Here is a 21,534-nt window from a genome sequence, read left to right as displayed (position 1 = left end):
ACAAACAGTGCTCTGCGACCACCGACTTGAAGTACCTAAGTCGAGGGTGCCTCTGATGTTCTCGGCAATGATCTCTGCATTAGAGATGGTGCGCATCCTGTGCCCTAGTGGTTTTAGCACCCCATTTCTCTGCAAAGGGCGGTGGCACCTATCCGCATGCAAATACAGGTCGGTGTACGTTTTCTTCCTGTATACCCCGTGGCCCAGGCTGCCATCCACTCTTCTTTTGACCATGGCATCCAGGAATGGTAATCTTCATTCTGCTTCAGTCTCCACAGTGAATTTGATGTTCGGGTGTACGGAGTTCAGGTGTTTAAGGAAGTCTAAGAGCTAGTCCTTTCCATGGGGCCTGATCACGATCGGGTCATCCACATACCAGAGAAAACAAGTACGTGTCCATTTGGATGACGCCAAAGCTTCCTCCTCAAAATATTCCACATAGAAACTGCGTGAGCACAGGCAAAAGTAGGCTCCCCATTCTGACTCCTCCTGTTTGTTCATATTATTCTCCATTAAAGATAAAATACGTGGAGGTCTGAACATGCCTGATAATTGTCAAATTGGATATCCGAGTCTTTCAGCTTGAAGTTGTTGAGACGTTTTACGAAATCCACAGAATTACGAATGTGATAAGGGCATTTACCCACATAAGGGCTTAGTAGTTCTGCCAGGTATTCGATCAGCAAATATGTAGGTGCCCTAATGTTGCTGCAATTGGACGTAACGGCACCCCTTCTTTGTGGACTTAGGGAGTCCATTAAGTCTTGGCGGTACAGGTCCTTGACGTGTCAATTTCTTGGTGGCACCCTCTGGTAAATCCACATCCTTGAGCCTAGTCCTTTTCTCCACCTTCTTTGTGGGGTCAGCATTGATCTACCTGTAAGATTCGTCATTTAGCAGGCTCTGCATCGTCTCAATGCAACCCTTATGGGAAAGAACAACTGTAGCATTGTCTTTGTCAGCCAGTAAGACAACAATCTCATGGCTCTGTCTCAGGTCTTGAATGGCTGCCCTCTTCCTGCTGGCAATATTCAACTTGATCGGTTTAGTTCTTGTCAGAGTACGGCAGGTTTCCTGCCGTACTTCTTCAGCTGCTATAGGTGGTAGTCACGCAGCAACCTGTCCAACTGCACTGACAATGTCCGCTACCGGCATGCGAGCAAAATTGTAAGTCCCTTCTCCAGAACAGAAACTGCATCCCCAGTCGGCTCAGTGTCCGTGAGATTGATGACCATCTTGCGTGGGGCCTCCAGCAATGGTTTGTCAGAGAGACAAGAGAATTTAGATATCTGACGTCCCGAGGCCTTCTTAAATGCAGAATCAACGGTCACCCAGGTAACACCATCAATCCAATCCCAGGACCCGGAATTAAAATGATTGGCTAGCTGTAGATGCAGTTTATGTAGTTCCTGGGAGTTGTACACAAGGCTGCGACTGGTAAAGTGCACCCTTTCACGAACCAAGGCAAGGCTAGCACGCTTCTTAATTCTCTTAGCTCGTGCAGGATCGATGTCATGCATGACCTTAGCAAAGTTTGGCACAACATCTCTTCAGAAAAGCAAGAGCACTCAGCAAATGGCTCCTTCGGGGGTGCAGCTTGTCTAATTTCTTCATGCTGTTGATACATCTCCTCCCCGTAGAGATATATGATGTGATTCTTAAATTTCACTGGGAGAAACTGAAGAATCACATCAATGAAAGGGTCAACTGTGGAGAAGTCTTGACCTTCGTCAGACTGAGAAACAACTAGGAACTTTGGCACTGATGGAAGAAGTGTCTGTGGCTGAGATTCATCTAGCTTTCTCTTGTGGGCAGAAGTTGAAGTAGAGAAAACCATTGCAAAAGTATCCCCCATGATTAACAGCATCTCCAATGGCGCGCTTCTTCCTCTATGAGGACACTCCCGCTATAGGTGATTGTCCACACTTCAGGTCACACCTCTCCAGAAACAGATGGAGGGACCAATCAGCACATTCGGAAGTTACCAGGTCAGGCATTCACCCCTCCCTGGGCCTGGCTTTTACCAGGGGGTATGTACGTGTCCTACTTGTCTACCTGGGATGGGGAATTACGCTTTACACCATCACCGGCTACGCGTGGGAATGCATGGGTCGGCCTTCATACACGCACAGGGAAGAAAGAGAGAGAAAAGGACGAACAAAGAAAAGGAAAGGAGAGGAGAGGAGAGAGGTCTCAATGCCGCAGTGGAGAAGAGGGTAAAGAGAAGAGGCAAAGAAAACTGAAGGACAAAGGGAGGACAGAGACTTTCCAGCATAGAGAGCAAAGAAGAGACACTACATCTTACAGTCGTAAGCATCCGTCTCCAGACGTAGGCACAAAACAGACTCCCAAAGAGAGGGAGAAGGAAAAGGGATGGGGCGGGTGGAAGGGAGATCGGAAACGGGGAGGGACGTGGAAAAGGAAGGTACGTAGCCCGGAAAGGAAAGAGAGCTGCACTAGCTCCGGGTCTCATGCTTGCCACACACATATCCACAAAAGAGTTGTGGACCCCCTGGGGGACTGAATGAAGGTGTCTGACAAGACCGAACCCACACATACCTTGAAAGCTCTGTCTTAAAAATTCCTGATGGAAATGGGGCAGGTAGCCTCTGAAGTGCCATATGTATAGAGTACAGAGGATACCAGTCCTCCAGCAGATGTCGTTGGCTTTCTGCAAATCAAAAAAGCATGGCCACAGTCTGGTATTCCTGCAGAAAACTGTTCATGGCATGGGTTGACAAAGTTACAAGACCGTCAAAACTACAAAACGGCATGCTCAAAATCCACACTGTGCAGTGTTTAGTAGAGCATGAGAGTCAAGCCACCAAACCAGCCAGCCATGAATCATACATTCCATCACCTTGCAAACACAGCTGATGAGAGAGTGGGACAGTAGCTAGAAGGGGGGTGTTTGTTCTTACCGGGATTAGCTATGGGTATGACAGTGTCCTCATGCCAGCCATCAGCATAAATAAGACTGTATGTACAAAGTAGAAAGTGCTTGCCCACAAGAGTAAGGTGCTGCAACATCTGAATGTGAACATCTTCCAAGGTCGGGATGAAGAGGGACCATAGTTTACCTCCCTCTTAGTAAAGGTGGCATTGTAACACTCACAATTCCGAGAGAAGGATATCACCCAAGCGACCTCCACTCGTGTCCAAGGGAGGAAGGCAGGTTGATAGTGGTCGGGACTAAATCCCAGCAAAATAGCGGCCCCAGGTGTCGCAGACAGATAAAGGGTCCACAATGACATCATCTGCTGTGGTCAGGCCAGAAATTGGGGAATGGGCCTTGTCCCAGAGAGTTGACAGATGTTACCCCCACATAACGGAAGAGGGAGTGAAACTGATAAAAGAACTATTAAATGAATTCCAGCAAGCAACAACAATGTGCACGCAACTATTTATAACGAATACGGTTCGAAATCAGAGGGTGACTGTTAAAAATGTGGGGAGCACATCTTTGTGCACGAATCGTGTCATGGTACACGTCAGTCCATAAGGGGACTGGAACATGGCAGCATGGTAAAGATGAACTGCGAGGGATGAGCCATTCTACAGTGGTAAGGATAACGTTCATAAGATACTTTAAGTTGTCATCACAAATTCATGGCTTTGGCAGAGCTGTCAATATTTTATTTTGTAGATGGGTACAAATATTTTCTGTAGCATGCCTAAAATGATGTTTGTATAACCTGAAGAACACAATTATTGATTTGTTTATTCCTGCTAAGCATGTCACCATGCTCCCACAGCCACTTGTACGCACTGCAATGAGGTGGGGTCCACGAAGACCCCATGGTACCTTATGTGTCATGTTTTCCTGATGTACCATCAGAGGATTAACTAAAAGGATGCCACTGTATCATTTGCACAGTTTTCAAGGTACTAGCCACTCACTGTAATCAATTCTCATTATTAAAGCACGAAACTTCGTCAAAATCAGCCTTCTCTTTTTTAATAACAACTAATAGTTTTTGGCATATTCTTTCACATCTGCTCATTAATTGTTCAATCAAAGACTCTCAGCATAGTGACTGAAGAGAGTAGCTGTTTGGACATAAGAACAAAGTATATAATCCCTGACATTCATTTGTTTCCAGTTGCAACCAACATTATCTTTCAGTATTATTTACTAACATGCAGACATTTTTAGGTCATATTGTTTATGTGTAATTATGGTCTTGTGACTATAATAACAACAGAAGACATACACAGTATTTGATGCTAATAACAGTTTCGTTTATTAGTACGTATGCACACCAAACACAAAGTTGCCAACTAGTTAAAGTCAACTAAGTTGGCAGTACCAAGAAAGCTGTTAGTACCAACTGACGTGATTCCATTTCTGTCTAAACAGCTACTCACATCAGCCATCAAACAGAGTTTTCCTAGAGTGAACAATTAATAGCAGGCTGTATGTTGACACCTACCAATGGTTCCGCCATTTCACTGATGGCTGAATATTTTATCAACATTTCTGGGGATGAATATTACTTTCCCTTATGAAACAGAGTAGCTTTCTCTTATCATCCCTATCTGTGCAGCATTCTAATCAGACAAAGACCTTTACCTATCATCACGCACCATGTTGGTTGTAAAACAATTTTCTTGCCATCTGGATCACATCCTTGACACTGCTCGTGTCTCCCTCTAATAGCAAGTTTTCTCCTTGGCATTTTCAACCAGTAACTACAGTGATCACAACATAGCAAAGCCCATTTCATGAATGGAAGAAAATTCTGTAAGATGATCACTCATTCCAGCAGACAGAAACGGTGAGTGGATACAAGCAGAAAAATCAGCTGTGATATCACAATATCCTAAACATGGTATACTCAGTAACATATTAAAAATGTCCTTGGTGTTAGATTGATCAAGTTTGAACTGTGTTCTCTCCCCATCATAGTTTCAATACTTTTCTACCTCGTGTGCTAAGTTTCTATCAACTCCTTGCAGTAACTGTGCAGCATTATTCCCAGCATTCATTTTCCACATTTCATATTTGACCATTCCTCAAGCTGTGTTTTTTCCATTGCCTTCTTGACAGTTTACAACTTCTCTCATCTATCCCTATCCTCCCAAGTGCCTGTCTCATCTATGCTTCCGTTTCGATATCCATCTTTTGCCCCATGCAAGATCCTTAGTTTGTCATCCTACTTTTCTACCATACACATTAACTTTAACAATTCCAGAAATTAGGCTTTCAAACTCTTATATCATGTCCATGACACACTCACCCCTATTTTGCAATAATACACAATGAACTTTTTCAGTGTCCTCCATCACTCTTATCTGATGGTTGGTTGGTTTGGGGAAGGAGACCAGACAGCGTGTTCATCGGTCTCATCGGATTAGGGAAGGATTGGGAAGGAAGTCGGCCGTGCCCTTTCAGAGGAACCATCCCGGCATTTGCCTGGAGTGATTTAGGGAAATCACGGAAAACCTAAATAAGGATGGCCGGACGCGGGACTGAACCGTCGTCCTCCCGAATGCGAGTCCAGTGTCTAACCACTGCGCCACCCCGCTCGGTCACTCTTATCTGATACAGATTTCATAACATGCAGCAATACTACAGAAAAGATTGAAAAGGTGTAGTGTAGCCAGCCTCTTTAGTATGCCTGTTGCATCTTCTAACTGTTCTGTCAATAAAACAGTCTTTCGTTCCCTTTGCCAAAAATATCTATGAGAGTGTTCAAATTTAAGTTATTCATAATAGTAATCCCTAAATAGTTAGTGGAAGTGATTTGTGGGATTCAACATGTAACAAAAATTGAACAGATTCTTTCTATGCTCAAGTGGATGACCTCACATTTTTTTCATTATTTCAATTCAGTTACCACTATCCACACCATACCCACAGCTGCATTCATATATCAGTAGTTTTGTTATAACGAGTAGCATCGCTGTCGAGCAGTATATGCAGAAGGTGATGGGCAGGAGCAGAGACCTATGCATTGTTCTATTAAAGTAGTTATACATTATAAGTGCATAATAATCAACAAATTGAACAATTTTTTTAACATGGTTTATGTACACTGGTGTAAAAACGTAACATTCCCTACTTCAACCTCTTAGGGGTTTACTACTACTACTACTACTACTACTACTACTACTACACCACCACCACCTTAATTAGCATTTGTTCCTCCTCAGGGTTTAAGCTATCTATCTCCATGCCAAATTTCATCACAATCTGTTCAAGCAGTTTTGTCGTGAAAACTTAACACACACACACACACACACACACACACACACACACACACACACACGTTAGCATTTATAATATTAGTGTGGATTAAGTAACCGGTTCCCCACTTTTTTGTTCAGGAAATTGTACTTCTCACTTCAGTATGTTGCAGGGACACACATAGGAAATGAAGTTTCGGGTATGGACAAAGTACACCTTACAATAAATCCACCACTGTCACTGACTAGCATTCTGAATTTATCATATTTATAACAAGACAGATGAGCAAGTAATGTTTAACATCCATCTATTAGACTTTTACATTCTGCTCTGTGTACTTACAAGTTTAAACTTTTTGTTTCTGATGTGGAGATGGAGAATCAGCTTGAAATTTGCCAAGACAGTGTGAGATACCAGGATTACAGAAGCATCAGATTCCATTCACCTGCTTTGACTGATGATGTCATCATTATGGCAGAAACGGTTTCTTCCAGCAAATACAAAATGACAATGACGTCATTACATACATACGCCAACAAACACGAACAAAAATAAAAATGACACAGTAATGTCTCACTCCACAAATAAAACTAAACTAATGGGACAACCACAGGAAATTGGTGGTTTACGATGGGGACATGCTAAATATATAACAATAAAAAAAAACACCGCACCATCCCAAAACATAGTTTACATCCACATTGGAGCACTAAAATCAAACAGAATACAACAGTCTACAACGATTAGGTTTAGGTCTTAGCAGTCAGCAGTTTCTTTATTTCCCAACATTTCTTCATTCGCTGTGATCTGGCTGCTCGTTATTCTGCAGATATGACATACTTCCTCCATTCTGATAGTTTGAATGTCAGCCGTGTGTATTTGTTCTTCACAAGAAGTTTCTCTTCTCTGTGTTGAATTTGATGTGAGGTGATGTTCAGTTCACCCAGATCAATTTTTGCTTCTTTAAACCTGATGTTTTTGGTTTTACTGTTCCAGAAGTAGTCAAAAAGTTGCTTTAGGATTCTAGTATTTGGTAGGTGAGATATGTGGCCAAAAACTGCAATCCTACTTTTCCGCATTGTATCAATACTGGATTCATTTTCTTTATACACTACTGAATTGGGCAAACGTCTTCACTGCCCATTAACTTGATGTTTTTTACTGATAATTGTTTGGAGTATTCCTCTATCAGCTTTCAGCAATTTGTCAGTTGTTGCTTGAGTATTTGGTCTGAATAGTGTTTCACTTGCATATGTCGCTTCTGGTTTAACAACGGAGAAGTAATATTGAAATTTAGCATTTATTGAGAGAGATCGTTTTTTGTAGGTTGGCCATGTGGTTCTCTGTACTCGTTGTAGTTTTAATGTTCTACTATCTGTTGATGCTCTTTCACTGGCATTGCAGGTGATAATCTCACCAAGATATTTAAACTTATGGGATGCGTCAACTGGGAAGCTGGGCATAATTTCTGTTTTCTCAAATGAAATTTGCAATCCAACCTTTGCTGCTAATCATTCTAGTTGTTCTATCTGAACCTTTGCTTCATCTATATTGTTTGCTAACAGTGCCATATCATCTGCAAATGCAAGGCAGTTAAGTTTAATCTTTCTTCCAATCTTAACAGATGGTGGGTATATCTTTTCCATTCATGCACAATTTTCTCCAACACACAACTGAACAATAATGGAGACAATCCATCGCCTTATCAAAGGCCAGTATGAATCTCAAAAAGTTCAGAGAATTAATTTCTGAACTTCACCCTAGCTTTGGTATTTCAAAGGGTGACTGCAACAAGGTTGACAAGCTTCTCATGTAAACCAAATTCTTTAAGAATTTACATAGAGATTCACTGTGGATACTATCGTAGGCTTTTTTAAAATCGACAAAGGTGATCACCAGCTTCTTATTCCTGACCCACTGATGTTTCATTATCCATTTGAGACTAATAATGTGATCAGGACAGCTTCGCCCTGAACGAAAGCCTCCTTGATATTCGCCTAGTTCACCGTCAAGCTGTTCATGAATTCTGAAATACAGAAACTTGGAAAAATTTTACAAGTAATATCCAACAGGGATATACTCCAAAACAAATAATATACAAAAAAAAATTAAATTACAGCATTCCGCTACACCAATAAAACCACAGGAATCTGACATTTTCCTTGATCTATATATCTCAATCACAGCCACCAATACAAAAAAAACCAACACCTACAGCTCAGAGAAGTGGAATCGGACATATCCCTTGACCTTTATAGCTCAACCACAGCTATCAATACCAAAAAATCAACACCTACAATCCCAAAAAGTGGACTCTGATATTTCCCTTGGCCTATATAGCTCAACTGCAGCTACAGATATCAAAAAATCAGCACCGACAACCCCATTTCTCTTGACCTATATAGCTAAACTGCAGCTATTGAAAAAACACAACACCTACAACTCCGTAAAGTGGAACCAAAACCCCAGCAATTCACAAACCCAAATACCCCATATTAGCTACATCAATTGAAACACAACTGACCTACCATAAATACACACCTAGGTTGGCCACACACCCACACATGCACGTGTGCGCCATATTCAGCAAGAAGAACGAACATCTGCAGAAACTTTATGACAGACATCATATCATCACCCATCTCAGAACGATAACGATACACTCATGAAATTCATTGTCATATCCATACCTAAGAAATTAGCACTCTCTCTCTCTCTCTCTCTCTCTCTCTCTAACTCACTGAAAACACTTCTTCAACCCATGTTACCGCACCAACTACCTAAACTCAAAACCACATTAGCACAATGACGACCAAAATTTAAATGAACCGAATACCACATGTTAAACTCAGCACATCCACAGCCACCACCAGAGGACAACATCAAATGCAACAACATGACATCTACAAACACAACCAACTCAAAAACTCCACATTGTAGTGATGTCACATACCACTATTCCATTACGTCACTAGTCAAAGCAGGCGGGTGGGATCTGTCACTTCCATTGACCCGAGACAACAATTAAAAACCACACTCAGGGTGGTCGCGTAATACACTTGTCAATTCAATATGCCAATTCTTATGTCAGTCTTGCAATTTGGTACTACTCGCATAATGCTACATGCTTTACTGTTTACTGTGATTAGCTTCGTCAACATTTCTGCATCACTGATGTGATGAACAAGGATATTTTGAGAATACAGACATACAGAATATAGAAAATGAGCTAGACTGCACAAAACAATCATACGCTAAAGTCATTTCAATTCTGACAAAGGTCCACTTGGTCTTAAGAGAATCTGGCATTTCAAAGCTCAGAATGTGTTTCTGAATACCGCAGAAAAATGGAATAAAGACATGCATACTTCTGCCACATAGCTGTCAGATTCATGCCATGCATGAATTGTGTCACATTCCTCCAGTGGATAGCTTGCTTTACACATCCAATGGCCAAATTTTCCCCGCACACTTCTGTAACAGCACAACTGCCTACTGAGCAATCACATCTATCAAGTTAACCAATACTCACCTTCTAGAACTACACAGAATGTTGTTGATCCAAGAAGTATTATCTTCTAGCTGAATTAATTCCAAAAAAAGGACTAACCTTATTATCACCAGTAGTCTATGGTCTCCCATAAGTCCAACCCCTCGTCCAAGTCGTGGGAGATGGGCAACGGCACAAAGTAGGGGATTGCCTTTAGGGGCGATGTACAGCGGGGACTTCGTGTGCCCCAGGACCGCTACGGTAGCTGAGAAGGCCCTATGGGAACCCTGAAACGTGACGGCTAACGGGGCTCTGGTGAAGCTGCGATAGGCCTAGCAAGCCAGTAGTGGATAAATCAACTGCTTTCAAAAAGGGAACATGCCTCGGATCACGGAACGGATTTAAAGGAAACGGACCAAGCAATGGAAAAGGATTACGAGATGGTTTACGGCTGGGCACCTTAAACATAAGGACTCTAACTGGGAAGTTAGAAGAAATTGTAGAAATGATGGAAAGGAGGAAATTGGACATCTTGGGACTTGCTGAGACTAGGTGGAGAGGAGTTGGTGAAAAACCACTAAGTAAAGGATGTAAACTGTACTGGATAGGGAATGAGAGGGGAAGAAATGGAGTGGCAATAGTGGTCAGAGAGGGTCTGCAGGAGGAGGTGGAAGGTATCAATGATCGAATGATAAAAGCCAGAGTACGGGTGAAAGGAAAAACCATTGAAATCATCCAAGCATATGCCCCACAGGTGGGGTGTACAAAAAAGGTGAAGGAGGAATTTGAAGATGACATGCAAAAGCAGCTAAATGGAGGAAATCAGATTATAATAGGGGACCTCAATGCACATGTTGGCACAGACAGGAAAGGATTCGAGGAGATAATGGGACCAGAGGGCTGGGGGAACCGAAATAGAGAAGGAAAATTGTTGCTGGAATTCTGCAAGAGGAATGGGCTGGCGATCGCAAATTCGTGGTACAAGAAGAGGAGTAGTCACAAAATAACTTGGTACAGTGGGGACTGGTCCCAAACTTCAGTAGTAGACTATGTACTAGTGGATAGGCAGATGATGAGCAGCCTCACAGATGTTAAGGTCATACCATCTGAGGCCTTAGACAGCGACCATCGGCTGTTGGTAGCCACCCTAAGAGAGAAAAAAGATAGGAGGGCAACAGATATACAGGAGAAAAGGTTGAAGACATGGATGCTGAAAGAGGATGAACGGAGGACCCAGTACCAGACACTGATCAGGAAGAAGCTGCCAAAGGAAGATCAGAGAACAGTGGAAGAAGAATGGGGCGATTTTAAGAGGGCTCTAGTTGAGGCAGCTGAGACTGTGTGCGGAAGAACTAGCACAAAGAGGAGAAGTAGGGAAACCCCATGGTGGAACAACATATGTAAAGAGGCAGTACTTCGAAAGAACAAAGCCTTCAGAGAATGGTTCCAGACCCGAACAGAGGAAGCTAGGGTAAAATATAAGGAAAGCAAGAAAGCGGCACAGACCATAGTAAGGGCGGAGAAGAAGAAGTGGATGGAAAAATGGACAAGAATGTTAGAAGAGGACAGTGAAGGGAACAAAAAAGTACTTTACACCATGGTAAGAAATAAGAGGAATGACAGAAGCGAGTGCCTGAGGATCATGGATAATAATGGAAGAGTTGTGGAGGAAATGCATGAGCTCAAAAAGATTTGGAAGGAGTACTTTGAAGATCTGTTGAATGCTGCCAAGCAGGTAACTAACAGCGATGGAGAGCCTAAGGCAGCAGACGATTATAATAGTGGGGAAATTGATGATCTAACTTGGAATGAAGTGGAAGAAGCCATAAAGAGGATGAAAGGGGGCAAGGCACCAGGTTGGGACGAAGTAACAGTGGATATGATACGAGCAGCAGGAGAAGTAGGAACCCAGTGGCTATACAGAGTGCTGAGGGTGGTGTGGAAGGAGAACAGAATTCCTGAGGATTGGAAGAAAGGAATTATAGTCCCGATCTTCAAGAAAGGGGATAAAAGGAGATGTGAGAACTACAGAGGAATCACCCTGCTATGCCACTGTGGAAAAATCTATGAAAAGATGCTGGAGAAGAGAATAAGAAGCAGTATTGAAAGTAGACTGCAAGAGGAGCAGTACGGTTTCAGACCGGGAAGATCAACAACGGACCTCATATTTGCGGTAAGGCAACTGCAGGAAAGGCACTATGAGTACGGGAAGGACTTAATCATGGCCTTTTTGGATATTGAGAAGGCGTATGATAGTATCTGTAGGGACAAGCTCTGGGATGTGCTGAACGCAAAAGGGATAGATGAAGAGATTACACGAAAAGTCAGAAAAATGTATGAGGGAAGTGAGAGTTGTGTGAAAGTGGGGAGGGAACGTACTGCATGGTTCAAGCTGGAAAATGGGCTGCGACAGGGAAGTGCACTTTCGCCTTTATTGTTTATTATTGTTATGGATGAAATCCTACAGCAAGTATCAGATGCAATTGGAGATCATAAAATGAAAGCAGTGCTTTTTGCCGATGACCTGATGTTATGGGGAAATTGCGTGAAGGAGGTGCAAGAGCAGTTAGATGCATGGGAGGCAACGGCAGCACAATATGGAATGCATTTCTCTGCAAAGAAAAGTGAAATAATCGTCACAACAAGGAAGAAGAATAGGCCAAATGTGGATATAACTTGTGGTGGGGAAAAACTACAAGTGGTAGAGAACTTCAAGTACCTGGGAAGCGTGATTGAAAGTAAGGGGGGAAACGCAATGGAAATAAATGAAAGATGCAGAAAAGCAGGGCAGTTCTACAAATGCATTAGGGGGCTTATTTGGAGCAAGGAGGTGCCACAGAAATCCAAGGGAATTATATACCGAACCTACTTTGTCCCCATATTGACATACGGAAGTGAGACATGGGTAATGCACAAAAGCGACAAAAGTAGAATACAGGCTAGTGAAATGAAGTTCCAGAGGAGCAGGTTGGGTGTAACAAGACGAGACAGATTGCGAAATTTGCATGTGAGGGAAAGACTAAAGGAGGAACCAGTACAGGACAGGATAGAAAAATCAAGACTGCAGTGGTATGGACACATGAAGAGAATGGATGAGGGAAGAATTCCAAAGAGGATGTTTGATCTGCAACTGGAGGGGAAGAGGCCCAGAGGAAGACCAAGAGATAGATGGGTGAAGGGAGTGAAGGAATGTGTGGTGAGAAGAGGAGAGAACTGGACGAAGGTGGAAGAGGGGGAGTGGTGGAAAGACAGAACACGGTGGAGAGGCTTGTGTTCCCGACAGACCCAGCCAGTGGCTGGAAACTGTCCAAGATGATGATGATGAGTCTATGGTTGTTCCGAGTAAGACCCTCAGCTATGAATTTTGTTCATAATGATGGATCAAATACACAGTTTCACAAAATGATATTAAAATCAACATTTACCCGTCTAGTTGTGAGAGCTGACTGTACACGGCTGGCCACAGCATCAATTCGGGCACTCATCCGGAGGTAGTTGAGTGCCTGGTTCTTCTGCCGAATAGCATTTTCAGCATGGATTCGTGCTCCTTCCATATTGCCCTTCTGGATGGCCTTTTTACATTTAGTCTTCTCAACTCGTTCCTCCTTCTCACATTTTTTCGAGTTTCTTTCAAGCTCTTTGACAGCAAACTTTAAATTGAACAAATGCTCTATTGTGATCTGTTAAGGCTGCATCCAGATATTCAAATTTGCTTCAGCTACACATTGTTTTTAGTAACACATTCAAGACAGATAAACCAAAATAAATTACTTTTCACCATTTATAATCCCAAAATGAAAATGTTCTTCACGGTTTACAGATTACATAACAAATCCACGGCACAAGCAAAAACCATGCTTTATACATTGGAGAGAAAATGTATTCACCACCCAGATGCAGGACACACAGATAAAAGAAGGCTATAATTGTGCAAGGTTTTGGAGCCAGTGGCTCCTCCTACTGGCAGAAGGATTGAAAGGGGAGGAAGGGAGATGAAGGAAAAGGACTGGAGAGGTCTATTGTCAGAAACTGATTGCTTTTGCTGTTATGCTACACATATTGTAATATTAAATGTAAAAGAAAGGATCAACATGTTGTTTATATTCATATAGCTCATTACTAAGTTGTAAAATTCCACAAAAATTACGAATTAACATTAATGTGCTAATACAAATATTATTAGAGTAAAAGCTATCATTTTTAAGAATACTTGTGAAAGTATTATTCTTCAATGGAGTAGACTTTCGCAAAAAGTTATTTACTTCGCACACATGTACTAGAAAAAAAGGAAACTATCTCGATTGGTCAGAAACAGCTCTGACACAAATGCTATAGATCACTGCAAAACATACTGCAAAATATTGAAGACGGTACTACAAACATCAGAGCAAATGTATAATCAGAAAAGGTAGTCAGAGCAGATAACAAACTAAAGATTTTGATAGATGCAGTGAAGGACGAGACTAGTGGAACCAGAGATGAAGAGGAGCACATAGCATTAAGAGTAAATGATGCACGAGTAATAGATGTGTGCATTGTTGCTGAAATTTTCAATAAAGCACTTGATAACTGTTACTGAAAAGATGCGGCTTTCAGGGACAGTGGATGCCGCCATGGGATATCTCAGACCAGTCATGTACAAATAACTATAGTAATGCAAGTATAACCCTCACTACTCCAGTAGAAGTAATGCCCAACATAAAATTCTTCAGATTAAGAAATTCTAGTGGCTATGAAAATATATCATCAAAGCTGATTAAACAGTGTGCCTCTTATTGTAGTTACATTTTAAGTTATTTGTGTAACCAGACTTATCAGTGGAACATTTCCTGAATGCTTGAAAGATGCTGAAGCCTGAAGGTTCAAAATTCTGTCCAATTTCACTTTTGTCCACATTCCCAACACACGTCTGCAATCTCAGAGAGCTGAAACTACCAGCTCTCAGACTATAGACGTGAGTGCAAGTTTTGTGTGTGTGTGTGTGTGTGTGTGTGTGTGTGTGTGTGTGTGTGTACTGCTGACAAAGACCTTAATGGCCGAAAGCTATGATTGTGTGAATCTTTTTATTGTGCCTATTGCGACTCAGCATCTCCGCTATATGGTGAGTAGCAACTTTCCTTCTCCCGTATTGTTACATTCCACATGGATTTTCCATTATAGATAAAAAGTTATTTTTGTGACTTCTCCATATACAGTATTAAAAAATGATGCCTATTATTTAGTATACATCTGAAAACATAATTGTAGTTATGAATGAGACCACCTAATAATTGAGAGGTAACAGGTTCAAATCATACCCCAAGCTTGACTGCTTACTTTTTCTGAATGGCACCATGCAAATTCTAAGATGATTTGTGTAACAAAGCTGTTATTCACTCACCACTTTACTGAATGAACCAATGCAATTTTTTTAAAGTGGCTAGATGTTACAGCATATTTACAGAAATATCTGTCCATGAATCAAACATATATTTTTTCATTATTTGTGAATATTTTATGATTCCATGGCAATAAACTTATAGTGACCAAGTACCAGTCTATTTGAACATAGGACTGAGAAAGAGACTGGTGACTGGTCAAAATTTTGTTTAGAAAGCTGTTTTAGCATCATCTTAGGTGATTTTGTGCAACCAACATTCAGAACACACAAATCAGTCTGTGAAGGTTACCATCATGTAACTAATGTAAAAACAGCTTACGCATCATTGTTGCAACATTGCCGGCATTGATTTTTCATTTCCACTGCATTATAAAATACAAAGCAGTTAACAAGACATTATGGATGTTATACATTCATGTGCGTTAGGATTATCCTAAAGTGTCCACAAATCCATGTCTCAAATTTTTGTTCACAAGTAATTTTATCCGGTATCACTGTTCTGAGGCAACAAACACATATCCTATGTTTACTTACTCTACTACTCAATCAGCATCATTTGATTACAGACGCACAATTTTCATGCTGTGTATTCTTAGGTTTTGTCACACTTAAGCATTTTGAACGGTTATTACATGTAACGTGTTGAATCCACTCACTGTCATGCATTAGCGTTTTTTTCCTTTGTGCAGGTAAAAAAATTAGTTCATCCTGCTGAGTCGGTGTAAACCACCCAGATGCATTTCGTTACACATGTGCAAGTAGGCTATACACTGCCAAATCACAGTTAAAAAATCACTGACTTTGTGAAACAGGCAGATCTCTGTTATTTTGGTACAGCTTAGAGACCAAGATAAGCTGGGGATCTCCATCATGTATGAAAACATGTGGAGTGTTTGAGACAGTGGAAAAATGGAGCAAAACGACATTTACATTTCGGTGTGCCTATGGTGTGCAAAGAGTCCATGAAACACCACGAAGACTTATTTTATGTAGTGAATGTGAAAGGGTTCAATAGTTACAAAAACCGTAAGTGGGAAGACCCAGATTCTGAATCTGCAAGATGACCTCTGCTGCAAAATGAAGATGTCTCCACTGTTTACTAAATTGCCTTATGTACCCTTTTCAGACAATGAAAAAATGCAACACATAGACATGGAAGCAGTGGAAGGGATCCAGTATGAGACGTCAGTTGCCGAAGTTCTAGTTTCAACAGTCAAGGATAAAAACGGTCTACAACCAGACGCTAAGATAACAGCTTATCAGACGAGAAAAGCAACTTCTGCAATACTTTGGTCAAGATGATGAACTTTTATAGCCCTACTGCAACATTTCAGGACTACTACACGAATTGGGATATTGACCACAACAGGTCCATCAAAAGCTTAAAATGCATTTTACTGCATATCAGTAAACATTATGCAAGTCTGCTAACTGTGCACTCAACATAAATTACCAAAAAATACAAAAATGTCAAAATGGTCAGGCAGAAGTTCTCTTTTCAGAAGCACCAGTGGTTTTGTGCATTGATCTCAGCCCAAGAACACTGGGAAAAAGTGACATGGCCCTCGAGGAAAATATGACACTGTATGGAGAGATGCCATCAATGAGCCATAGGTTGACAGAAGGTACATCGTACTTCCACCTCTTCATATCAACCTAGGACTGATAAAGCAATCTGTTGCAGGTTTGACTAAAGATGGCAGTTGGTCCAGATACATTTGTGAATCACTCTATGGTCTAAGAAATGCAAAGCTGAAGGCTAATTCCTTTGATTGTCTTCAAATTCAAAAACTCACCAATGATCCAAATTTCACACAATCTGTGACTGATACAGGAGCTTCTGCCTGGTGTGTTTTTGTTGGAACTGCCAAAAATGTCTAGGGTAACAGGAAAACAAGCAACTATGAGGAGTATGTTATTAATTTAAAAAAAAAAATGGGTTGTAATATGAGCATCAAAGTACACTTTCTCTATAGTCATCTTGACAAATTTTCTGAAAACCTGCGTGATTACAGCAAAGGACAATGTAATATGTTTCACCACAACATAAAAGTTATAGAGGTAAGGTATCATGGTAGCTGGGATACGCATATTGTGGTGGATGACTGCTGGCACCTACAATGAGTCTATTCTAATGAGCCACTTAAAAGAAATCTATACACACAAAGCTTAACCATAAAGTAGTTATTACAATGTGATTCAGCTTGCTGTGTATCCATATAGTTCTGTCCTCATTCTGTATTTCACTTTTATTGTATGTGACTGATTACTAGGTATAAATTTATAGTGTCATCCTGAACATTTTTCACTGGAATCTTTGATTAATGCAGAATCCCGGTACTTCTAGGTGGAAGTGACAAACATATCCTATTACACTTATTTCAGCCACTCTCAAGTCAACAAGTAGTTCCCAATCTGGAATAAAATGCACTGTTTGTGCATTAGATCTCTCACTCCCAGATTACAGGGAGCCCACTGTATTCCAAAAATCTAGAGTAAATCTGATAAAAATGGATGACATTTTCAACATCAGTGACCTTAACTTACACTATAAATATTGAAACTTTACTGACTGCCAGCCTGTCACCCCCATGAAGGAATATGTATAACCTAGATGTCTGCATGCAGTGTTATTCACATAAAAGTGGGCAAAAGTTTTCTAAATGTTCGTGAATTGTGAAGGTGAGGTGGGACTTTGCTAACAGACCAGTGGTCACCTAATGGGATGTGGGAAACCGCATAAAAACCATGTACAAGCTGGCCAGCACAATGACCTTCATCGTTAATTTGCCAGGCGGTTTTAATACAGGAGGGGAGCACACCTCCTTGCCCTGAAATGGCGTTTTAACATGTAAGTTACAGCTATATGGACAGATATTGCAACAGTAATAATAAAGATGTTTTACAGAAGGCACAAAAACTAGCCGTGTATACTGCTTAATATGGTCAGACTTTTATCTCAGCGCAAACAGTAAAGCAAGCATACATATAACCATGAAGTCTTTGATGATATCACTTTGAACAATTGTGTGTACAATGTATAATTCACAAATTATCACACCTGATATAGACATTATAGTTACTTGTAATGTCAAATATCGAGTACAAGAGAGATGAAAGATGCATTACACTTCCTGCATTGTGTTTCAAGTATGAAGCACATGCTGCATCTGGCATTGCGTGGGAACCAATACCAGGGACACAGGCTCCATCTGCAGCACACACTTTGACCCATTCCTCAGACTCTGGCAGATGGGTATGTTTTAGTCACACTAGCTGAATCAGGAGTGGCTTGAAAAGAAGTCCAGTCTGAGAAAATCGTGCACCATTTGGCACTTCAGATGGGTATGTCGGCAGCATGTGCTCAGTGCTGTGCACAAACTGAAATTGAAACTGCACAAAGTAACAGAGGGAAATCACCTGATCAGCTAAGAAACTGTTGCAACTGGCTATTGCAGACTATGCACAGTGGAGAGGTTGATTGTAAAAGACTTTTCTCTCCCTTTTAAGCATGGCTGCATTTGTTGGAGTATGTGACCTCAAAGAACAATCAAGAACAGAGTTCTAAAAATCCTCATCAGTTACATCCAGTGCTTCTGACAGGTGTGAAAACAAGAGTGTGGTGCACAATTAGGGCAGCATGAATTACTGTGCTGAACCGGTTCTCCAAACCATAACTTCTGATACATATGTGATGAATAAAAGTGCAACACCTTCTTCTCTCTCTCTCTCTCTCTCTCTCTCTCTCTCTCTGAGAACTAACAACAAAATTCTTACCATCATTTGATGTAGGTACCTAGAGCAATCATAGAGCACATACCAATGTGCCTATGAAAGTGTTACAAAGACTAATAGCACTCAATGCGCCTACTTCCTGATAATTTAAAACAGTTCTCTCTATAAGTTCACCAATCCCAGCTTCACAATGTTTTCGACAACAACTGTTCACTCTATTTAATTTTAATATCACGCTTTTTTTGCCAAGTTAAGATGTGACAACACTTTTGCTGGAATTTACATACTGTTCTTTTGTTTAAAAATATTATACCTGCAGCAAGCATGGAAATTCTTAGAAAATTCCATCTAACATGCAATCGCGACGAAATGTTCAACTAACTTCCTCGGCATAAATACAGCCCTATGTGATTATGAGTCATCGTACGTCTCATGATATAACGATAAAAACCATTTAAAGTAACGAAAACACAAATACATGTGAATGTTGATTACAGTAGTTTGGTTGACAAACTTTTGTGTACAAATACATTTTAATATAAAAATAAAGGATACTTTCCATCGACGAGACAGACATTGCTACCGCAAATGATTGGACGAAGAGCTATACCACGTAACGATGATGATGATATAAGACGTACTGTCAGATGCGTTGGTTCTTCTATCTCTCGTCTGAACAACAAGCAGACGTCTTTAATCAATTAACAAATACACTCCAAATATTAACAAACACAACTGTCACCTCGCCCAAAGAGTACGTTGAGTAAAAACTGTGGCCCAAACCACAGAACAATAAAACCAGAGTGACTGTGGTAGAATTCTGAGAACTGCTGTAAACCAGAGGCAATATTTATGCGCTCATTTTATGAATGGCCTACAAAGAATATTTTTATGTGTATATTCCAGTTTCGCATTATAAGTTTTAACTGATCAAAGATTCATCCATTTAAAACAAATGCCGTCGTAAAAAACTAAGCCGTGCGGTCGATCGGCAACACTATCTGCTGTTACATCCTAAACGAAACCATTACATTTTGCTGGATTGAGATATAGAATAATCCCCGTATGTCGTTAGCCATAAAGTATTATTGATAAAACATTCAACATGTTTACATGGAGCTCATAAAACCGGATTTCGTTAACCGCTTTCCCATAGTAACACCTTCGAAAAACGGTTTTCGAAATTCGGTTTTCATCTTACGGACGATGTGTCGCATGTAATTGTAAACGTCGTGATTGAATGCAATGTATACGCGTAAACAGAGTTTACGTCGTGCTCGTTGTCGTTATTGCACCGGCAGTGATTTGCTCTTTCGCTTTATTTTGACAAATTTTAGTGTGGTTTGTTTTTTTTGAATGAAAAAATTAATACAGCTGTCTTTGCGTGTGAAAGGTCTCATACGCTGAGACACGTTATTTTGTAACCCCAGAGAATATCGTACTACACAGGAGGATCACTTGTGTTTTAGGGTTCAAAATGAAGTTTTATATTCTTGTGGAAAAGTCTGAAACAGGTTGTTGGTCTGCACTGTAAGTACCTAGAGCCGCCCTTGCTCATATAGAAATTAAGACTTCAGTCGTCTACAGGCATTGAAATAAGTTAGTGGTGAATGTTGAAAATATGTGCAGGACCAGGACTCAAACCCAGATGCTCTACTTCTTTGGAACAGTTGCCTTAACCGTATCTGAAATATGGACACACTTCTCATCTGACTCAAATGCTTAACCTGTCATACATAAATAGCACCCCCATCCATTAGCCCCACTGTTCATAGGATTCGCGAAGACCTCCAGGGGTTCAGAGTAGGCTATATGGGGCATCTGCACTGAAAATACCTAGAGCTGCCCTTGCTCATGTATATATGAATGTGTGGTGTCTGTTCTGTCAGGCACATCCACTGGCCCTTCCCACCGACACTAGGGATCCTTTAGTATTCACTGGCCATGGTATGATGATACTTCATCAAACTAGCAGGGTCTACTATCCAGACACGCAGTGTTTAAGCTCCAGCCTCTTACATTGGTATCTGCTTCACTGATGTTGCCGACTCATTCTGCCGTAGGTGTGTCATGTAGTGTAGCGCTGAGAGACAGTGACCCAATATACCAATCCAGAACAGGATGATACGGTCTTTACATACGGACAGGCAAATGGCAATGGATGGGTGGCAGCATGACTGTACTGGGAAAATTACTATTGCCAATAGCAATCACACCGTAAGCTATTTGCACCAGCATTTTGTTATTTGTGCGAGGCAGGCTCGTTTATGTAAATGTGTAATCATGAAAGGCAAATGTGCCCTTTACAGATCCAAGTGTTGAACACTGTAGAACATAACAGCACAAGGCAAGTGGCGTGCCAGCATTGGGTAAGCCAGACAATGTGTGGAACATTCTCCACAGCAACTGCCATTATCCTTATCACTTACAGCGGGTGGACAAAAATATGGAAAAACAACACATTACTGTGGCTGATATTGTTTGGGGAATTTCATGAATCCACCACAAAACATTAACAAGTTGATAATACTGCACTTTATTAGCAACCTGATACAATACTCCTCATAGCACAAAACATAGAATATAATACACTCACAAAGAACCAAGGGACAGTCATACAGTTATGAAGAGTGCTTCACGCACTGTGTATAAACATGCACACGCCGTGCTGAGGTGCTGTCTTGGCTTGGCAGCCATTGAGAATGGAGCTCCTGTTGGATGTTACCGCCAAGTGCGAAT

At 41.1% G+C, this 21,534-nt stretch overlaps 1 protein-coding gene across 1 annotated transcript in view; it reads right to left on the bottom strand.

Moving 5' to 3' along the window:
- The window catches only part of LOC124711574 (charged multivesicular body protein 1b), a 43,657-nt gene extending 23,936 nt beyond the window's left edge, over window positions 1-19,721 (bottom strand). The window contains exons 1-2 of the mRNA XM_047241721.1: window positions 19,351-19,721; window positions 13,106-13,350 (exon numbers count right to left, since the gene is read on the bottom strand). Coding sequence (XP_047097677.1) covers window positions 13,106-13,350; window positions 19,351-19,372 — 267 coding nt within the window. The 5' untranslated portion in view covers window positions 19,373-19,721. The remainder of the gene's footprint in view (window positions 1-13,105; window positions 13,351-19,350) is intronic.
- Between the last annotated feature and the right edge of the window lie 1,813 nt (window positions 19,722-21,534).

Source organism: Schistocerca piceifrons, chromosome 8 (assembly GCF_021461385.2).
Source record: "Schistocerca piceifrons isolate TAMUIC-IGC-003096 chromosome 8, iqSchPice1.1, whole genome shotgun sequence".
NCBI lineage: Eukaryota > Metazoa > Arthropoda > Insecta > Orthoptera > Acrididae > Schistocerca > Schistocerca piceifrons.
Note: the sequence above shows the minus strand (reverse complement) of the source record. Positions and strands in the feature narration are given on the sequence as shown.